The 14,743-nt window shown below is 39.9% G+C and overlaps 1 protein-coding gene across 1 annotated transcript in view; it reads right to left on the reverse strand.

Moving 5' to 3' along the window:
* LAMB1 (laminin subunit beta 1) overlaps positions 1-14,743 on the reverse strand; it is a 92,645-nt gene that overhangs the window by 58,233 nt on the left and 19,669 nt on the right. The window contains exons 7-12 of the mRNA XM_049783834.1: positions 12,607-12,809; positions 9,920-10,040; positions 7,974-8,162; positions 7,554-7,733; positions 7,309-7,421; positions 5,442-5,521 (exon numbers count right to left, since the gene is read on the reverse strand). Of these exons, the coding sequence (XP_049639791.1) occupies positions 5,442-5,521; positions 7,309-7,421; positions 7,554-7,733; positions 7,974-8,162; positions 9,920-10,040; positions 12,607-12,809 (886 nt within the window). The remainder of the gene's footprint in view (positions 1-5,441; positions 5,522-7,308; positions 7,422-7,553; positions 7,734-7,973; positions 8,163-9,919; positions 10,041-12,606; positions 12,810-14,743) is intronic.

Consider the following 14,743-nt stretch of genomic DNA (forward strand, 5'->3'; position numbering starts at 1 on the left):
ATACAGAAAAGGAGGAAGAGCTTAAGCAGCAAGCCATTTAGGGTAAAGGAACTCAACATTCCTGAGTTTAGGCTATAATTTAGAGAATTACATATGCCACTTTTATCTAATCAAGAAGAATTTTAAAGGTGATGACAGTTTTGAATTGAGAAGTCAATTACTAAAGGGCTCAACATGTGTTCTGGGAGTCATAAAGGAAATCAGAAAATTGAGTCCATAAAGCAGATCAAGAGTTTTGTCTTTTTTCATTACTTTTATGGAATTATCCTTGCTTCTTCCCTTTTGGAGGTTTTCTAAGAACAGAAATTCACTCTGGAAAGTTGGAGGTTACATGCTGTACTGCACAATCTGGACTAGAACAAACCCAAATACTAAAGCCAAACAGCATTCTTGCTGCCTAAAATCTCATTCCTTCCTAGCCAGCTTACTACAGTGTTGGGAAATCATCTTGTAAAATTTTTGAGCACATGAAGCATGTTCCTTCCGGGAATACGGGAAGACTGAGCGCCACGAGAAAACAGCTGTCTCACCTCTCAGCAGTCACTTACACTATCTTTACCAGATGTTCTGAATCTGATCCAGAAATAAACAGTGACCAAAATTTTCTTTGACTCTAGGGTGGTTAACTAAACTTCCACAAAGTTAATAGCATGCCAAATGTGTATTATGATCATTTTTAGTAGTTTATTTTCTTCAACTCAAGGAATACCAACATCTTCAAGCAAAAAATATCAATGTTGTATTATTTCCATCAACAGACTTAAAGTTGTAAAAAAAAATGAAAAAGATTCTTCATACAATTTAAAATAGGAGTTAATTTTCTATCTTTTAAGATGGTAAAAGTAAATTTTTTGTTGATACTAACTGCTGCTGGAGATGGAGAAAGAGGTACTTTAGTAACCAGTTGTAGAAAAATAAACGATCACAGTCCACCTACAGAACAATCTGACATTCTCTGTTAAGATAAATTTAGTTGGGCTGTACCAATAGCACAGCAGGTAGGGTGTTTGCCTTACATGCAGCTAACTCTGGACAGACCTGGGTTCAATTCCAGGCATCCCACATGGTCCCTTGAGCCTGTCAGGTATGATACCTGAGCACAGAGCCAAGAGTAAACCCTGAGCACCATCAGGTACAGCCCCAAACCATTAATCTTAGATAAGGGTTGGAAGAACTGGCTCATGATATGAAGCTTACCAGAAAGAGTTGTGAGTGCAGTTAGAGAAATAACGACACTAAAAACTATTGTGACAATGGTAGTGAGTGAAAGAAATAGAATGCTTGTCTCGAATAGAGGCAGAGGGTAGGGAGGATGTAGATGGGGGCATTGGTGGTGGGAATGTTGCACTAGTGAAGGAGGTGTTCTTTTTATGACTGAAATCCAACTACAAACATATTTGTATCATGGTGCTTAAATAAAGATTTTTGTTTTGTTTTGGGGCCACACCTGGCAGTGGTCAGGGGTTACTCTTGGCTCTCTGCTCAGAAATCGCTCCTGGCAGGCACGGGGGACCATATGGGATGCTGTGATTCAAACCACCATTGGTCCTGGGTCTGCTTGCAAGGCAAATGCCCTACTGCTGTGCTATCTCTCTGGCCCCTAAATAAAGATATTATTTTTAAAAAATGACCAGAAGTAATCCCTGTGTGTGCACAGCCAGATAAGATCCTAAAGTAAAACAAACAAAAATAAAAATACAGTTACTCAATACACTAAAAAAAAGGTGAAACTAATCTTATAAGTATGTACAAACATTCCTGAAGATATATCTACAAGGATATATATTATAACTTTTATTGTTTTGTTTTGTATTTAGTAGGACAAATGCCCTACCCACTGTGCTATCATTCCAGCACCCAGTAACATTTTTAAAGTGTAAAATATCCTGGAAACATATAAATAATGGCATTTGCACAAGGCAGGATACCAAAAAGCTATTAAAATAAACATGCTGATATGTGAAAAGATTTCTAAATTTAAAGAGGGCAAGATTCAGAAGTATATGCCTACATTCATGACCTTGATTTAATTCTGTAAAAAACACGGACCAGGGGCCGGGCGGTGGCGCTGGAGGTAAGGTGCCTGCCTTACCTGCGCTAGCCTAGGAGACGGACCGCGGTTCGATCCCCCGGCGTCCCATATGGTCCCCCAAGCCAGGAGCGACTTCTGAGCGCATAGCCAGGAGTAACCCCTGAGCGTTACCGGGTGTGGCCCAAAAACCAAAAAAAAAAAAAAAAAAAAAAAAAACACGGACCATGTTTTAATTTTTTATATTGTTTCTTTTTCGTTTGTTTGTTTGTCTTTGGGCTACACCCAGTGACGCTCAGAGGTTACTCCTGGCTATGCACTCAGAAATCACTCCTGGCTCAGGGGATCATATGGGTAGCCAGGGAATCGAACCGAGGTTCATCCTGGGTCAGCTGAATGCAAGGCAAACGCCCTACCACTGTGCTATCACTCTGGCCCCAATTTTTTTTTAATATTGTTAAATTTAAAAAAGCACCAAGAAACCAGGTGGGCAGGTGAAGATGGCAGAATAGGGAGAATTAGCATTTGGTTTTTCCATGATCACAACAAATTTGTACCAAAACTTAGATCCACCCTAGTGAACCTTAATGAGTATAGGGGGCAGTCCATAGAGTGCTTGCTATGTAATGCTGCTAACCTGGGTTCAAATTCAGGCACCCATATGGACCCCTGAGCCCGCCAGGAGACATCCCTGAGTGCAGAACCCAGAGTAAGCCCTGAGCACCACCAGGTGTGGCCTGAAAAAACAAAAACAAACTAAAAAAAAAAAAAAAAAAAAAAAAGCTGACTAACAAAAGCTTCCACAGCAAGAGAAATTGGATAGTATCCAGAAAACTAGGAGACAGATATACTCTCACCAAGAACCCCCCCCTCCCTTATAACTATGGGTTAACAAGTTGCAATTGAGGACGCATTTCTCATGTGCAGAACTTTACCCTGAGGAACAGGGGGTGTTATGCAAAACTCTTGGCATCACCATCCAATGATCCTTTTCTTCAAACAGACATAGGGTATAAACAGGGATCAGTCCCTGGCAGGTGTCATTATGGTGACACATATAATCTTACTATTAGAAACCATATTGGATCGTAGTTTCCATAATGACAGACCCTGAGGACAAATTCATAAGGAGAGCTCCACTCACCACTGGCAAACAGTTGAGCTAACTAAGAGATGAGAGACAACTGTCAAAAGGACTTAATATTGGCAAGCAAACAGACCTAATTCCTGCCAGTCCACACATGACTACCAGCAAGCAATCGGCACCCCTACAGAGAGAAAGCGATTCTTGGACCTCCCAAATCAGAGCCTATTAACAAGGGAGCCCTTGCTGGCACATGGCCATTCAGGTTCTGCTCTTTGCCAGGCCCAGGGAGCCAAGATTGAGGCCCCAGCCTCTTCTTAAAGCTGCCCCAGCCTGGGTCTCTCCAAATACCACTCAGGTCTAAATGACAAGAATCTAGAGGCTACCATGTACCAGCAACCTTAATCTCTTGCTTGTCACTTGACCCACAAGTGCCACTGGACACTCTGATAATAATCACTTGACAATTCCCAGGCCATTTAAATTCAGAGTCACAGTAGGTCCAGATACTTGGGACTTAGTGGTTGTGAATCCTCTATCTTTCTGAGGTCAAGCTGGCCTCCTTGCTATTGCTGGTGCCAAACACTCACTAGCAACCAGGCTTGTTTGAATTCTGAACCAGAGCCCAGATCAGACACCTGAGACTGCAAATTATCCAGTCTTTGCCCAGGTCCACTTTAACACAGCCCCTGCCCAAGCCCGCATGGAGCACCATCCATTATCCGGAGATGGAAACACTTAGCCACAGTGATGGATTAAGAGAACAGCCTGGAAAGAAGTTCTAATACAGTAGTTGTTCAATTACCAGAAGACTTTAAAATGACAATGTGAATGATTCTCATTGAAGTCAAGGGCTCAATTGAAGAAACTTTGACATAGGCAAAATTTCATGTTTAAATAAAAATCACAGACTAAAAAATACAATAAGTGAATTTTAAAAATATAAGACAGAGGTTCAACAGCAGAATGAAAGAAGCCCAGAAATTAAATCAAAGATGTGAAGGAGACCAGCAAAAAGAAGACTTAAAAACAAGGAAGGTAATGTAAAAGCAATATGGGACAACATCAGGAGGAACAATATTACATTGTAAGTTCCAAGAGAATAGAAAGAAAAGGGCACAGTACTTATGTGAAGAATATTAACTTCCCCAAGATGATTGAAAGGGGGTAAGACACTAGGATCCAGGAAGTTCAAAGAGTTCCAAACAAAACAGAAGCAAAAGGATGCATATCAAGACACATTATAATTAAAATGGCAAAAACAATGATAAAAAATACAAAAAGCAATAGAAAGGCAACGTTGTTTACAAGGAAACCTCTGGGGCCGGCGTGGTGGTGCTAGAGGTAAGGTGTCTGCCTTGCCAGCGATAGCCTAGGACAGACCGTGGTTCAATCCCCCGACGTCCCATATGGTCCCCCAAGCCAGACTCGATTTCTGAGCTCATAGCCAGGAGTAACCCCTGAGCGTTACCAGATGTGGCCCAAAAACCAAAAAAAAAAGTTATTTATAAGGAAACCTCTTAAGAAGTATCAGAGAATTTCTCAAATTTGAAGGAGGTATAAAGAGTTTTTCAAGCAAATCATAGTTAAAGGAATCCATCCATTGTCACTACATCAGCCCTTCAAGAAATATTTATGTCGGGCTGGAGCAGTGGTGCAAGTGATAGGGCATGTTTAAATTGTAGGCATGCATTGTTTCCCATAGTTTTTAAAATACCTTTTTTAGAGTCCTGGAGAGATAGCACAACAGAGAAGGTGCTTGCCTTAAATGTAGATGACCCATATTCAATTCCTGGCACCCCATATGATCCCCAACCAGCAATAAGAATGATGCCTGAGTGAAGAACCAGCTCTGAGCATCACCAGGTATGGCTTCCCCCTGAAGAAAAATGTTTTAAGGAGGGTTTTTTTCCCTCAAATTATGCTCAGGTATCTTGGGAGCCACTCTCAGAGATTCTCAGCTAACAGGACTGGACAGTTGAATATTAGGGTCCAAGTCTTTGTTGCTACAAGGGCTCTGCCGTACTGGGAACCACCAGGGTCACACTCAAGTGGTGTTGAGACAGGAATATTAATCCGAATCCTAGTACTATTTCCTTAGCTATACAAATAGTTTAGAGCAACAATATAAAAACAAATAATAATACAGTCCAAGAAACATACTGGAAAGTTTCAAAACTAATTCCTGGAATGAATAAATCTTTGAAAACATTGAGATGAGAGGTAAACATGATTGTTAGACTTTAAAACTAAAGGTAAATGAATACATGTCTTAAAAGAAAGGGAAGTTATACTCAGAGAGGTCTCCAGGGCAGAAGCTCCACTTACCTATTATTCAAGGCTCCCCCAAGGTCACAGTCACAAGGTCGACATCCATCCAAATCATTGCTTAAGCCCCAATGCTCTGGCTGCAGAACAAAAGATTAAGCTGCTAAAGGTAGGTTCTTGTAATTTCACAACAGACTCAGCAGGAACAAGTTAGAGCCTGTTTTGGTTACTCTACCATACATTCATTTTCACCATGAAAGCAGAAAGCCAACAAAATAATTGAGTGTGAGTATTCTGAAATACTCAAGCTGCAGGTCACTAGAGTCAGGAGGGTCAGACATAATCATACAATGCACATCACAGAGATGTTTCCCTGCCAATCCAATAATTAATATAAGCAATAGTAAAAATGCTAATTTTCTCCATTAGTCTCATTCTAGCAATGGATGTTTTGGCAAGTATTGGGCAGGTAATTAAATTTCCCTAAGGTTAGTCTGCCATAGGCTTCTTCATGAATTCATCTATGTGGAAAGAGCACAGAGCAAAAACAATTTTTACATCTAGAATATGAGGATATCATTAAGTCTTGAGGATAAAACGAAAGGGAACAGAAACTATGCAGAAGCTCTCTTTATACTTTAAGAAATGCGTATTTCCTAATGGGCACATAAAAATAAGATTCACTCATTGAAATCCAACTTTCAGAAGCTAACATTAAGAATCTATCAGGGGGTCTGGAAGAGTGGTGCAAGCAGTAAGGCGTCTGCCTTGCACACACTAGCCTAGGATGGACTGCGGTTCGATCCCCTGGTGTTCCATATGGTCCCTCAAGCCAGGAGCGATTTCTGAGAGCATAGTCAGGAGTAGGTAACCCCTGAGCATCACTAGGTGTGGTCCAAAAACAAACAAACAAACAAACAAACAAAAAGAATCTATCAGGGGCTGAAGCAATAGTTCAGTTAGTAGGGTGTTTGCCTTGCTTGCAACTCACCAGGTTTGATCCCCAGAATCCCATAAGGTCCCTGGAACCCTCCCAAGAGTGCAGAGTCAGATATAACTCCTGTGAACCATCAGGAGTGGCCCCAAAACAAACAAATAAACAGATAATCTATCATGGTTAGACAAATACATGTATTTCTTGGTCATATAACAAAATTTACTTCCTCTATATTTATATAATCACCAGAATACTATAAAATATACAAAAATATGTTTAATTTATCTCCTAACTAAATTTACTCTACAGAGATTTTAGGCTTTTTAAAATTTTCCCAACATATCAAGATACTATATATTTTCTGTATAATAGCACAAGCCTTTTTCATGTTATTACCATTTTCAATGGTAACCAAGTACACTTCCTTTAAGCCTCAAAATTTATTTAATGATTATTCCTCTGCTGCTTCCAAGTTGTTGTTGGTGATGGGCTTTTTTCTTTTTTTTTTTTTTGCTATGATTAGCAAAAGATGCAATGGGTCTTTTCATGAATACAACTTTGTCCATTTTTTGGATTATGTCATTAGGGCAAATTTCCAGGAGCAGATTACTGGGTCAAGGGGCATTCACATTTCTACAGGCTACTGCCACTGCTACGTAGTTCCAAAATATTTCATTCAGAGAGTCAACTATTTTGCATTCCTGTCAGCAGCAAAAGAGGACTAGCTCCCCATTGTCTGCTCCCTGATGCTAAGTATTCCCACTTTTAATTATTTTCATTCGATGTTTCTGTGATAATGACATTGTCACTGTGGTTTTAATTTACAATTCGAATTGTTTTGGTCAAAACCTCATAAAATTATTCATAGATATTCTTCTATGATTTGTCTACTTATATCTTTTCACTTTGATAAAATGACGAAAAACATTCTCTAGTAAAATTATGTAAATTCACAAACAACCTGCCCCATGTAGTTAGGGTTTGACCTACCAGACACTGATCACAATGCTGTCCTGTCACCAAACGCTTACAGTAGCAATAGCCAGTCTCCGAATCACAAGGATTCCCACCAGGAGTTGTTCCCAGAGGATTGCAAGCACACGCTTATTAAAGACAAAACAAGTAAAAAAACAAATCAAGTTAAGTCCAAAATTGTAGTCTGGGTGATTCAGAATTACAAAATAAAGGGAAATTACCAACATTGAGAATCCCTACTTTTTAGCAAACACACTTACATTTACAACCATATGGATTGTCAGCACTTAAGTCATAAAAGCCTTCTTTGCAAACTTCACACTGTTCTCCTTCCACATATAATTTACAGCGACATTGGCCAGCAATGAGACCAGTAGAAAAATCAGTGTAACTGTCACAAATTCCTTCATTCTGAGAACCAGCTGGGTCACAGGTACATGCTAAGAAGAAAAGGCAATGGTAAAGGCATGAGTATTTGCATGATTCCTCCAAACCTCAGAAATATAACTGAGACTCAACTACCAAGTAAACTCCACACCCAGCATTTTGTGTAGCCAATAAAATATTAATGTTGATGCACTTATCTGAGCTCTGAAAAGACAGAAGCCTCTAGATAAACCAGGTTTAAAGGGAACCTGGATATTTCCACCACCACTAGATATTTTCCCCTACAGACTTACGTTCACAGAGATTTGGGTCCCGGATGTCTCTTTGTGGGTGCTGATAATAAAAGGGTTTGCACTGCTCACAGTTGCGTCCCATTGTGTTGTGCTGACAGTCATCACATACGCCTCCACTAACATTTCCCGTGGCTAAGTACACTGCGATGTCAAAGTGGCATGAACTGGAGTGTCCATTGCAGTTACACTCTGTGTGACAAGATCAATAGTGAGAAAAGTCTTTTAAATCTATTGATCAATAGAGGATTATGGTGGAAGGGTGGAGGAAGCCCTTCTGAAAACTCAGGACAAAGTCCAGGCCAAAAGGCAATTAACAAGAAGGCACTCATGGGAAAAAGGTCACATTCACTTATGACATCAGCATGTTTTAGTCTGAAAGCACGCTGGAAATCTTCAAAGTATGAACTTTCGGAAAGAAATGTAAGAATCTGCCCTCTGGAAAAGCGGACTAAAAACAGTTGAAACCCTTGGGGGAAATTCCTCTTGGCAGCTTACTGACAGAATCCCACCAGTGAATGGAGGCAGCCTTTGGTCCTCCTTAGTAAGGAGGGAATGGAGAAAGGGTCATTTTTGTATAGTACTGGCTGGGCCTTTGTACCTGGGAAATGGGGTTCCCTGCTTTGAGGAACTGACAAGAATGCCTGATTTCCATCCGTTCCACAAATACTGAAGTCAAGGGTCCAGTGAGAACTGATGAACTGCCATTCATCTCCCATGTTTGAATCTATTCTTTCTTTTCTCAAAAACATTGATGGAGTCAGCTTTAATCCTCTTCTTCCAGGACAAACACTTCTATCTTCTTGCAAGGAAATTTAGCTCAGCCTGACCTTCATAGTACTCTATAATCTTGTCTGCTGCCCCCATGAGGGAACAAACATTCTGCAGAAACTACCAATGTAGACTCAATTCCTGGTAAAACATCATCCTTGATACATTAGTTTTATGAAAAAAACTTCCAGTCTAGATTTTCAGTGGTTGCAAGAATGTCCTTGGGGGCCCTTGTGCTTCACTAGATTCTCCTTATCTGAACTCGTACTTCCCTTCCTCATACATCTCCACTTCTTCTCAACAATCCACTTCTCTGTCTTTCTCTCCTTTAGATAAAACTCAAAACCTCAGACAGGATATGTGCTCTCCCACTGGATTACATTCCAGTTTCCTCCCCTCTTTACCTCAAGCAACTCTTAACTATTCATCAGGGCCAGCTGGGTTGTACTAGCAAAACTTGAATCACACCTGCCGTGGCTGACCTCTGAACTTCTAGAATAGTCATTCTCAGAAAGGACAGAGTAAATCTACTCCTTGAGGGGAGGATTATGTTTCAGAATCACATATGGAAGTGTGTATGGAATCACGCATGGTGGAAGTGAAGGTGGTATTTCTACCTACACCTCTGCCTGGAGAATCCCACTAGGATGGATGGAAGTAAGCCAGAGGCTGCAGCTGAGCTGACATGGAAACAAGATTAAAAACTATTTTAGATCTTCAGGCCTTAATGTTCTGCTGCACCATAGCTCTTTCTGCATCATCATGCCTTAAAAATAGGTGCAATGTGATATCATCTGAGTCTTCTACTAAATCTGCTTAACTTATACATGAAGCTCAATTAAAGTAAATACAAGTAAGCAAATAAGTGAAGGATGTTGTTTTCTTCGGCATGTCCCAAATAAAAATGGAAATGGGTAGAAACTGCTGTTTTGCAAAAGTATGCTCTTGATTTTGGTCTTTGGGCCATGCCCAACAAGTCGCAGAGGCTCCTTCCTACACAGAACTCCTGCCACTGCTGAGGAGCCTTGTGGAGCTAGGAATCAAACAGTGAGCATCCAGCATACACACTGGCCTTTGAGCTCTGTAGCCTCAAGCTGTTTCCTATTATGGCTCCTCTAACCAGAAAAAGGTTACTAGAATCCAAATGGATTCAAATTGTCTTTCTGACTGAGACTTACTTTTGCAGGCATTGCTGTTTCGACCTTCAGCAGGTCTCCAGGGTAAATCATGATAAAAGTCCATGCACTGTTCACAGTTCAAGCCCTTGGTATTATGCCTGCACATGCAATGTCCATGGACCTTGAAAGTTATAAAAACAGGAAAGAGCAAATTCAGACAGATTAAACTCATGACCAAACCTTCCTCACAATTCATGGAAAATGCAAGCTCTTTCATACTTATCTCCTATTTAATACAGTGACTGGGCCTGTCTTTGTTTATTTTTACCTTGTTCCTCCTCCCCCTAGTGAGTTTTACTGACTGGATAGTTAAAACTACTGGCCTCAAAGCACAGTTTTTAATTACATAACAAAGTAGCAATAACTGTCGAATTGTAGCAGCCTCTAAGAGAAGCCAGCTGAATAAAATTAGTCGTAGAAAAATAATGAAAGACTTATTTCAGAGTTTAAAAAAAAAAAAGTACAATAGAAAAATCAGCAAAATGGCACAAAACCAAAGCTAGAGGCACCACCTAAGAACCAGCTTTCATTTCTGTAAATTTTATCACCATATCATATCACATAAAATAAAGGATTTTGTTTGCATGACTTAATTTTGATTACAGTTTTCCCCCTCAAGCCCCCAAAGATAATTTTATTATAGTATGAAAAGTGTATGGTGAACTATTTGAATCTTATCCTGACAATGCTTACTTAAGGCAGGGGAGGCATGGATATGACAAAAACATTCTTTCAGTGTCCTAAACATACAGGTTTAGAGCACCTCACCATCACCTCGTTTCTGAAGAATATATTTCAGGAATAAGACAGGCAGGTCACCCAGAACCCACCTTGACAAGAGTGCAGTTAGCACAAGATTAAAATTCTCTCATTACAAAGTGTTTTTATTTAGACTGAAAAGTAGTTTCATAGCACATACCATAGGACTCTTTAGTGTCTGAATAAACAGCACAACATACCGTGAGATGAGTAATGATAACATGACAACTTGACATTAACTACACATTAGATTCATTACACTGCAAAGTAAACATTGTGCCTTCTCTGAAGGATGAATAACTGTATTTGAAGGACACACCCTCTCCTTTAGGCACTGTGAAAAATTCAACTTTATCCATGCAATGTTCTTTTTTTCGGTGGGGAAAGGCTTACAACTAGTGGTGCTTGGGGGACAATGTCATGCCTGCGAACAAAACTCTGGTTTCCACATGCAAAGCATGCTGTTCAGCCTTTTAAGTCATTTCCCCAGCACAAAAGCTTTTTTGTTTGCCACATGTTGGAGATCAAACCCAAGTCTCTGGAGATCAAACCCAAGTCTCATGCATGCTAGGCATGTGCTTTACACTAAACCACATCTCCCAGCCTACAATAAACATTCTCACTGAAGTAAAGGAAAGGTTGAACACCACTTAATCCAGTGGGTGTTGTTTTTTTTTAAAATGAGTATAAGCATCTTTAGAAAGTCAAGGAGCTAGTAAGCAAGGCACACCCTCCATTAAGAAAGGGGTTCTTGGGACCAGAGCGGTGGTGCTAGAGGTAAGGCATCTGCCTTGCAAGCGCTAGCCTAGGACAGACTGCAGTTCGATCTCCCTGTGTCCCATATGGTCCCCCCAAGCCAGGAGCGAATTCTGAGCACATGGCCAGGAGTAACCCCTGAGCATCATCAGGTGTGACCCAAAAATACAAAACAAAAAAAAAAAAAAAAGAAAGGGGTTCTTGGGCCAAATAGCAGAGCAGGCCAAACATTGTTGGTCTTGCACATGGCCAGCCTGGGTTCAATTTGAGGCATCCAACATGGTCCCCAACTTTGCTCAGGAATGATTCCCTGATCAGCACTGGGTGTAGTTCAAAAACCAAAAGAAAACAGAAAGAGGGGGGGAAGGAAGGAAGGAAGGAAGGAAGGAAGGAAGGAAGGAAGGAAGGAAGGAAGGAAGGAAGGAAGGAAGGAAGGAAGGAAGGAAGGAAGGAAGGAAGGAAGGAAGGAAAAAAGCCCTGCAGTTTAGTGGAAAGGTATTTCTGAGTTGGGAGAGCTAGATTGAATGCCTATCTGCAGTTTATCAGAGTCCTTTGGCATCGTATTCCTTGATTTTTTCCTATAAAGCATTAAATTATAGTTTTATCCTTTCAGCAAATCACCCAAATCTCAAACTTTTATAAGTAACCTAATTTGAAAGCATTTATAACAGTGGAAAGAGAATACAACTAGAAGATGGTAAAGAAAAAGTCCCATTTGATTCTTAAATGATAGCCTCTAAGGCCTTAGAGGTCTAGGTTCAAATTTCCAGTTTTTTTGGACTAGGATCAATTTATGCTTTCTAGCATAAAGACTGGAATGCTAGTGGTTTTTAATCTTCCCTAATGTAAAGAAAGATGTGATTGTTATTTAGACAAATTTTTAATCCCTGTTGACTAACATATCTACTTCAGAGGCAGCCCTGCAACTGGGAACAGCAGAAATACCTGAAACCTAATTTTGTTTCTAGGAAATAAGCTCTCTTGACATCATCACTCAAGGAATTTAGCCTAAATAATAGCAACATTCAACCACCAACATGGTGGCAGAGGTCTAAATGTAAATCTAGAAAAATAACTCCAAGAAAACATGAAAGGTTTGTAGTAACAGTAGCTTCACTTTGCCTTTCAAAATCTCCATATAAAGAAGAAAGCCACATGAAGTGTTTGCTTACCATTCCTTCAACTTCTTCATCAAATCCATGCACAGGGGCACATTCACTAGCATGGCCGTAGCAGAAGCAATTTCCTCGCACAACCATATCATAAACAGCATAATAGTACTTCTCTCTGATTTCCATTCTGGAATCCAAAAGATTGTCTCCCAAAGTATGCAGTTTCACAAACTTGATTCTCAGGTTGGTAATTTTTAGGAGGTCTAGGGGTATCAATAAGAAGATGAAAAGTCAAACCAAACAGGCAAGATTTCTTTTGTAATTATAGAGCATCATATCTCTTAGCAAAGGCATGAAAAATGAGAGTACTTTCAGGAAAGTTGATCCTCCCTTGTATGGCCAGATAGCTTAACTTTACGATTAATGGTAATGTGACAATCCTTGGAAGAAAAGTTACTACATTCCTACCAGTTTAATGAAAACATCTATTCTATTCTTTTTGCATTCATGAACACAGATAGTAACTGAGAGAGTTAGTCCATTTGGACCAAAAAAAAAAAAAAAGTGAGGGTAGAGGGGGTGGAGGGGGATAGAGATATAGGTAGAAAAGGCTCCTGATTCAAACTCAGACAATCCGGATTTGATTCCTAGTACCCCATATAATCACCAAAAGCCCTGCAGGGAGTCATTCCTGAGCACAGAGCCAGAATAAGCCCTGAGAATAGTTGATTGTGGTCCCCAAAACAACAACAACAACAACAACAACAATAATAATAAAATAATAATCCAGTTGTATGCCTTCCAGCACTCACTGGTAAAGAGAAATGTAAATCAATGCAATTCTATCTGCTCTCCACAACTATGTGTCAGACTTAATGTGTGAAAAATTCTATTAAGGTAGAAAAGGGTATATCAAAGTCCTCAAAATATCATTATTATGGGGGCCATAGGAATAGCACAGTGGTGGGGCATTTGCCTTACATGCAGCCAAGCTGGGAGGGACCTGGTTGATTCCAGAAATCCACTGTGGTCCCCTAGCCTGCCAAGGGCGATTTCTGATTACAGAGCCATGAGTGGCTCTTGAGCATCACTGGGTGTGGCCCAAAAATCAATCAATCAACCAACCAATAAAGTTTAAAAATATTATTATGAAAAAGTAGTTCAAAATATTCATTGTTTTGCATATATATATATATTTTTTTTTTTTGTGTGTGGTTTTTGGGTCACACCCGGCAGTGCTCAGGGGTTTTTCCTGGCTCCGTGCTCAGAAATTGCTCCTGGCATGCACGGGGGACCATATGGGACGCCGGGATTTAAACCGATGACCTTCTGCATGAAAGGTAAATGCCTTACCTCCATGCTATCTCTCCGGCCCTGTTTTGCATATATTTTTGAAAATAAAAATACTGACCGAAATTTCTCCCATTTAGATGAGATCCAATGTACTAAATTAAATGTCACACTCTACACTGTCTACAGAATAACCGTAATTCAGAAAGTTTATGATTAAATTAAGTTTTAAATATTTCAATTGCAACTCTTTTTCCTTGTTTTACAGAAACACTTTTAGTAGGATATTAGGGGGAAAATTTTTTTTTTTGTTTTTGGGTCACACCCGGCAGGGCTCAGGGGTTACTCCTGGCTCCAGGCTCAGAAATTGCTCCTGGCAGGCTCGGGGGACCATATGGGACACCGGGATTTGAACCAATGACCTTCTGCAAGAAAGGCAAACGCTTTGCCTCCATGCCATCTCTCCAGCCCTGGGAAAAAAATATTTCACAAATACTTAGTGCTCAACTTTTCATTCCTTTATATTTTATTTTTTCCACAGGTCTTTTAAGACATATGCTTATTAGAGAAACTAGGCTATAGATTACATTCTCAAGTTACCTGATAAACAAAGAGCAGTCAACCTTCTTGACAATGTTTTCATTAATTACTAAGTTGCTTTCTAAAGTGCACCTCAAAAGATTGATTAGAACATCTGCCCTCTCAGATGTTTGCTCCTAAACTTAACTCTGATTTCTGCTGACACATTCTTATAACTTACACCCAGGGACAAGAGTATTAGTTTAGTGCAACAGCTATTTTCAAAACCCAAATACAACTTAAAATACTTATAGTACATGCACAGCTTATAACAAAGACCTTAGAAATAGCTGTCAGTTGAAAGAGAAAAGCTATGCATTAAACTTTG

This window comes from Suncus etruscus, chromosome 1, assembly GCF_024139225.1.
Source record: "Suncus etruscus isolate mSunEtr1 chromosome 1, mSunEtr1.pri.cur, whole genome shotgun sequence".
NCBI lineage: Eukaryota > Metazoa > Chordata > Mammalia > Eulipotyphla > Soricidae > Suncus > Suncus etruscus.